The 7,500-nt window shown below is 37.4% G+C and overlaps 1 protein-coding gene across 8 annotated transcripts in view; it reads left to right on the plus strand.

The window, feature by feature from the left end:
- LOC137993253 (uncharacterized) overlaps positions 1 to 7,500 on the plus strand; it is a 61,637-nt gene that overhangs the window by 43,907 nt on the left and 10,230 nt on the right. For all 8 annotated transcript variants that reach the window (XM_068838984.1, XM_068838983.1, XM_068838990.1 and 5 more), the window contains 7 exons: positions 1 to 50; positions 620 to 712; positions 1,087 to 1,174; positions 1,852 to 1,918; positions 2,068 to 2,154; positions 6,956 to 7,081; positions 7,224 to 7,259. The exon at positions 1 to 50 is cut by the window's left edge and continues 27 nt beyond it. In XM_068838984.1, coding sequence (XP_068695085.1) covers positions 1 to 50; positions 620 to 712; positions 1,087 to 1,174; positions 1,852 to 1,918; positions 2,068 to 2,154; positions 6,956 to 7,081; positions 7,224 to 7,259 — 547 coding nt within the window. The remainder of the gene's footprint in view (positions 51 to 619; positions 713 to 1,086; positions 1,175 to 1,851; positions 1,919 to 2,067; positions 2,155 to 6,955; positions 7,082 to 7,223; positions 7,260 to 7,500) is intronic.

The following is a 7,500-nucleotide window of genomic DNA, read 5'->3' on the forward strand; positions in this document are numbered from 1 at the left end:
AAACCTGTACCATTGGATTGCCAAAGCAGGTTCTAAGAGTGGCAAACAAGGTATTTATCATTCAAGTAAAGGATTACTGTAACAGTTAATTGGCACAAGCTTCCTGTTATGTTAGTGAAGTGTTTAAATTAATTCAGAGTACAGTAGAATAATAAGAAAAGGGAGCAACGACTCTATTAAATGTGTTTTTAAATGTTTTAATTCGAACTGTTACAATGAAATACATGGGAAGTGCCAATTGGCACAGAAAAGTGGAATTGTTTACAATGAACTAATGACAAATACAAACACAAAACAAGCATTTACATTCCTTTGCAGAGTTTCTAGCCGTGATAATTGTTAAGTTAAATTATATCTTTGAATAATTCCTCAAAAACATCCTGATAGTAGCTTTTTAAAGATTGGATGCAGCTGGCACAGAGATAAATTACAGACAACTTAAATAATTATGTACAACTGGGTACATACCATGCATGCGCATAGTATTCGCACCAGTGAAATGTTAGTTAACTAAGTTTTCTTATAAATATTGACAAAAAAACTATGGGAATAATTCATTTTTAAAAACTTTGGTCGATTAAATTTAGTTTTGGTCATTACATTTCTTTTCAATTGGTAGTGTTAAAAAAATTTGGATCAAACGACCAGGAAACAGGGGTTTTCATCTTGGCACCCACCACATCAAAGCCAAATCTGGTGGAACGTTTTTCTGGTAAGTTCTCATCAGTACCAAATAACTGGTATTAATACATACAGTGTTCAGGGAGTAGCAATAAACACCATCTGTTAGAAGTTGCAGTTACTCATAGAGTACATTACATTAAGTAAACTAACAATTCACTTTGATCGCATTAACCAACTGAAAGTTACTTTTCCATGCGATCAAGCAGAAAATTATATAAACAAATTATGTATTAAAAAAAAATCAGTTTTTGCAACTTTAAGAATGTATTGCGCATGAGAAATGGACATGCATTTTACTGTGATTTTCTATGAGCTATTCTTTTTAGTAATACCGAAACGTAGCTATGTATTTCCACAGTTTTGCATGGTTCACTTTAATACATAATTTTACTTTCAACACAGGTGAGAGCCTGAGAAATGCCACCATACAGGAGGTCAACGATGCCCTAACACAAGGGGCAACATCACTGCAAGGCTTCAAAAATGAGTGGTAAGATTTTCATGTAGCAAACCACACACTGTATCTGCCAAAATCCTACTGATAAGCTGACATGCGCGTTTCCTGTGTAGGTAAAAGGTAAAGTCTGCATTCGGGCCACATGGGCCCATCAGGCCGGCGCTTAACTCCGGTTTCCGTGGCATGAAGTGCCTAGGAGTATTTCTACTCCCCCCTGGATGGGATGCCAGTCCATCGCAGGGTTACCCCCCAGCATTAAATTTGCCAGTACCCATTTGTACACCTGGGTGGAGAGAGGCACTGTAAGAGTTAAGTGTCTTGCCCAAGAACACAACACAATGTCCCCGGCCAGGGCTCGAACCCGGACCGCTCGATCCGGAGACCAGTGCACTAACCATGAGGCCACCTCCACCATGCTTCCTGTGGCTTTTTGCCAATCTTTTGAGCCATTAATTGGCCCTTTGCACGATCCGGTAACACGGTACAAAATCACGCATGCTCGTGAGCAAGTTGCACAGTGGTACTTCCAAAACAAAGCAACTCGTACCAGTCCACCTTGACTTGCCTTTGTTTTGGAAGTCCCACTGTGCAACCATCTGAAACAAATCAGTTGCTGGTTTACATGTACAATGTAGCTGCTGCTGTTGTTGTGCCTTAACATATATACTTTCATGTAACAGACCAGTGATAACAATACATTTTTCTGCCAGGGAAAGAGTTCAAATAAGAGCAGAACAAGAGCTTGAACTTGAGCAATCCCTCACCAGTGACAAGCAGGTAAATGCTAAACTACATTCAGTTGATGATTACAATATTAGATTCAAATATCCACAGTTTTTGTGATGTTATTCTGTTATAAATGCCAACAAAAACACAATAATTGAATATATAATATCCCAAATGAATTTCATTTTCTGCTTTATCAGAAAGAACAGTCCTTCAAAATCAGAAAGAACAGTCCATCAAAATCAGGCGATGACAGTAATGAGGACTATGATGTCAAAGCCTACAGGGTATGTCACAGACATTCAACTAAAAAAGATAAACAATGTATTTTATCTCGAGGTATACATATCCTTGTGGTACCTCACTTCAACTGGCATATATATTTAAGGTAGCGAGATTTCTATATTTAGTGCAAAACTTCGTGATTGTTGTGTCATTGTTACTCTTTTAATGCCAGCAAAAACACGATAACTTTTCTAAAGGGTTAGTATTGTTAAATAAGGTATCACTAAAGTACAGGATGTTGCAGAGAGAAACTGGAAAAATGCTCTGTTTAAGTTAAAAACTCGTATTAGAATTAAATTGACTGCAGTAATTAAATTGGCAGTCATCAAGTACAGTGTAACATGGGGTCATGAACACAAAATTTGTGAAACTCACTCAAAGGATACAAATTAAGAAGAATGAGACAAAATAGAAGGGCATAAAGTGACATTAACTCTCCAATTAAAAGTGATCTGTTGATGTGGGCAAATAAATAGGTAAATTATATGGATCCATGCACCTTTACTTTTACTACTGTTGTATGGGTAACCCTTTCAGAATACTCCCCAAATCATCTCAAGTATTCTAGATACCGGTATGCTTTTGACAGGTCAGGTAGCTAACTTTTACTGCTTATCAGTAAACTAAAATGTGTACTATGAATAGCGTTCTATTCCTACCTTATTGTAATTAACAGAGAGCAGAAAGAGAAATCCCTTTATCACTTAACATTTAAAAATATTTGAAAAGTTCCTTTTTTCACCTTAACATAATGATTTGATTTAGCACCCTCATTACAATAAGTGCCCCCTTGAATGTGAACTTTTGTTGCGAAGTGATCCTATTTCAATAAGCGACCCTATTCTATCGTGTATCAAATAAGCAGCTTACCTCGAGGTACCAAAAGTGAATACATTCATGTAAGTGCTACAGGCACCACATTGAATCAAAACTTTAAATCAGTTTCCAGAACTTTTCCAGAACTCAGATTGAATTTTGAAGGACTCTAAAATTCACATCAACCTTTAACTCCTAAGATCTCAATGTTAATTCGCCTTACATTTCATCTATTGAATTGAGTGTAACAGATTTCCAGAACTTTCAAGGACCAGTAGACTTTTCTAGGACTTTCCAGCCTGGAAAATGCCACAATAAAATTCTTGGAGTTTCCCTGTCAACATATTTGTTATTGTTTAAGGTGATTCCCTAGTAAAAGAACCCGCCATAGATTTCCGATGAAACTCCGTATATTGTAGTTACAAGACAAGGAGATTTCAAAAACGTAATAAAAAGAGGGGGTCACCGTGCTTGTTTTCACGCCACAATGTTGACAAATATGGTTGTTCAGGTGACTTTTAGTGACTTTTAGTAATCTCCGTGCGCAAAAAATAAGCTGGATTATTTTTCTATTCAGCGTGTTACATCACACGGAGTTTGACGTTCTTTGATTGTTTATTCATCTACGTCCCAGAAAAAAATGTCTTCAAATACCCTGCATTCTTTTATCCTTTCAAGGAAACGTAATTTGGACATGCGGTGTTGGGCCCGTTATATATCTCTCTGTAGTACTTATTTCATTTGCCAAAAAAGTGGCCATAGATTTCTGCTAATTTCTTTCTCAGTTATTGAGGATGTTGTCCTCATTGAAATTATGAAATAAAAAGTGGGGGTCACCGTGCTCGTTTAAGAGTAAAGGGGAATTTATGGCGCTATCGAGCTTAGTTTGAGGGAAATCTCTTTACCTTTTGTACGCGCACGCGCTCATGTGCGCGCGCTAATGACGCTAAAATCGTGCGCAGTAGGGATGCGCAATGCAATACCAAGGAATCACCTTAAGTCCTTAAGGCCCCTAGGCTTACCGTAACATTTTGAATTGTTTGTTAGATCAGACAGGAAAGGAGGAAAATGGTGGGGTCACCTCCATCTGGTGAATACACAAAAATTATCCTCCGGCACGGGGACAACAAGAAGACTGCAAGGAGGTTTAGGCCTTATGCAGTATTCCAGGGGCGCTTTCCATTCAACAAAAATCACCGGTTCAAATTTCCGGAATTTTCGCTGGTCAAATGGAACGGGTCCGACCGCTTCCCAGAATTCGAGGTCACGTGCTCTACAACGCAGGACATGCTGGGTGAAACTGTTGTGTTTGAAAATGGTGGACTTTTTGAAAATTTTCTCGGCTTTAGAGCAGTAAGGCTGTGAAACAATAAGTTGTACCATTCTCTGTAGAAACGACGACGTAAAACTTGTGGCTGCAATTGCCTGCTTTATGCGGAGGGAATTAACTCGTGTAAATGGGTATTTTGAAGTCGGGGGAGTTCGAAAACCATTTACGGATGACTAGGGAAACGTGCCAGTTATTTACACAAGAAATAATGCACACTGGGCGGATTCCAACGGCCAATTTATATGAGCGACCCGCAATTTTGCCAGATAAATAAATACTGCTTTTCCTTTGGAGCGTGGCAAGCAAGGAACCATATCGTACGATCGCCGACCGGCTGCCGTATTTGCTTTTCAAATGTCCACGTCAGTTCACGCTCGGTAAGGACACTAAACCCGACATCTCTTGCGAATGGAACACAAAATTTTCGATAATTCCGGAAATTCCGTCAAAGAGGGTGCACTCAAAACGTATTCCTAAAATTTCGAAAACTTTTCCCGGAATTTTTACCGTTCCATTCAGTTTCGGACCGGAAATTTCGGAAATTTTGGTCGTCCAGGTACATTAGTGTAATTACTGGCAAGGAATGATTGAAATAGTCATACATTCAAATCAAGATCCAGGAGCCCCACTTTATTGCAGGTTTCTGATTGGCCCATTCCAAAGTTCCTTGCATGCTATTTTATGAAAACTAGTGTATAATTGACAGATTAGGTTCATGCCAGGTAGTCACATGGGCTAAAAAATAATGCCGTCACAGGAACTTGTAGGAAACTTCCCGAAATAGAGACAAATTGTGTGTGATGATTTACATTTTGTTTGTTGAAATTAAAGAGAAATCTCTAAATTATTTCTGTAATAATATACGAGCAACAATTTCTGCAATTGTCTGAAAAACGTCAATTAATCCCAAATCAGTGATCAGTGCAATTTCACCAGTGCAAAAAAGTGAAATTGAGTGCAAAACAGTGAAATTGAGTGCAAAACCGTGAAATTGAGTGCAAAACGGTGAAATTATAAAATGATTGACAGCTCCGACAAAATTGAGCTAGGACAAACAAAATGGCGGACAAATATAAGACGAAGATTGAAACTAAGAACCTGCTACGTCTTAATATCGAAGACGAAAGGGGAAACCATTCTACTTTTGCGAAAGAACAAAGCTTAGAGATTAGGTAAGATGGTTCACAAAAGAAATGTGACAAATGCTAATCTAACCTGAACAATGTCCAATGAAGAAGTTAAAGTCAGGAAGCAATCAGGTGAAGTTGATAAATGTCCCTCAGTGCTAAGAAAATGCGTTTCTTGGTAGATTTTAGCTTCGTTTCTCAGCATTTTGGTTAAAGCAAGTTGTACTGGGTTGAAGACTTTCTTCTCGGCGAAGCTAAACTTGAACACGGCACAGAGTTTTCCAACCACTCGAAAAACAGTTGTAAAGAAGGCCAAATAAACACCTCAGGAGTTTTCTTTTGCTTGCGTGTCAGGTTCTTCAATTCAACTGTGAAAAAAAGACTGCTTTTTACAGATAAAACTAACTGCTCAATTTTTTTCATACATGACTTGGAGAGAGGGAATGAATTCAAACGTCAAATTTTCATCCAATAAAGTTGAAGTAGCTTGAATCTTCATTTGTCACGTAAAATACTGAAGCGTGACAGAAATTGTCACTTGTATATTATTAGCAAGTAATCAAATGATTTTTCTCATACAATTTGGAATAAATTTATAAGCACTCGTAAATTTTTCAAAGACTACAAATTGCACTCGGCCTACGGGCTTGTGCAATTTTTGGTAGTGTTAGAAAACTTTACTTGTGCTTATTTATTTCAAATTGCACTCTAAATCATTGGATTACCTATACAAATTGATCAAGGCAAGGCATAATTTGATATTTATCATGGGTATCAGTACAAAATTTCTGACCTCATGCTACAATGAAATGTCCTTGGATTTTTTTATATGTATAACAATGCTGAGTTTTAAAAAATATAGTAAATCAAATTTGACATGTTATGTTGGCTGCCTAGTGGCCAGGTTTCATTTCGACCTGTTTTTTAAATGCCAAATCTGATGATACTAAAGTTTTTTTACTGCTTACCGGTACACATTTTCCGTAAGTAAGTACAATGTTTTAATCTGTCTGGTGTTTCAGACTATTTTTTCCGTTTACTTCCCACTTACATGAATGTAACGTTTTGCAGATATGATTCATATTTGCCATTCCGTACTTGCACAATCCCATAATACACCTCTTTTACCCCCAAAAAAATTTGCATAGGCATTGTTTTAGATTTCTCTTGGGACATCGTTATGTCCCAGGAGAAATCTCAAACAATGATTATGCAAAATTTTGGGGGGTAAAAGAGGTGTATTATGGTATTTGTGCAAGTAGGGAATTGAGATTATTATCATTTTGCAATTGTTATTAATCTATTTTGCTTAATGTCTAGTAAGTGATGTTATCTCACACATAAAATCTCACCAAGGTTAACGTTGTAATTGCTAAATTGCTACCTTATAGCTCTGAACATGATTGCTGACCATGCATTGAATTTTGACAAAAGCCGCCGCCATATAAGAAATATTGCAAATACATCAAAATACCAGCTGTTACTCAGCATGCAAATGAAACTAATAATATTGCCTATGTAATTATGCAGGAGGTATATGATTGGGCAGGATCTATTGATGACCTGCCCCTCCACTTTACCATACAAAGAAGACAGCAAGTGGTACTACACAATGACCCACTGCAGGGACACGAGGTCCTTGATGTGAGAGAAGGGGTAAGTGCAGCTTCCATAATTAAACTACACCTACTTTAACATTAGCTCATCAGCATTTTCTATTTGAAGACAGCAGCCAACTTCCCACTCATTCTTGGACTAAGAGGTAACCTCTCATTTTTCCACTTAATATCTATTACAGGAAGAAGAAGAGATAAGGTCAATATTGCAAACAGAGGTAGGGAATTTAAGGCTCATGTACATGTAACTTATGTAATCACCAATGAGTAAAAATAATTGGTTCAATAAACAATAGTCGGCTAAATAGATGAAATGGCATGATTTAGTTAAAAGTTTATTATTTGTATAAGCAGCATGTCATAATATGTAATTCCCAAGAAAGTAGTGGAGAGCATCTTAGGGGAGGTGGGCTGCTCAAATGGAGAAGGGTACCTTTTTTATAAATAAGAAACCTGTGA

This window comes from Montipora foliosa, chromosome 2, assembly GCF_036669935.1.
Source record: "Montipora foliosa isolate CH-2021 chromosome 2, ASM3666993v2, whole genome shotgun sequence".
In the NCBI taxonomy this organism is placed as follows: Eukaryota; Metazoa; Cnidaria; class Anthozoa; order Scleractinia; family Acroporidae; genus Montipora; species Montipora foliosa.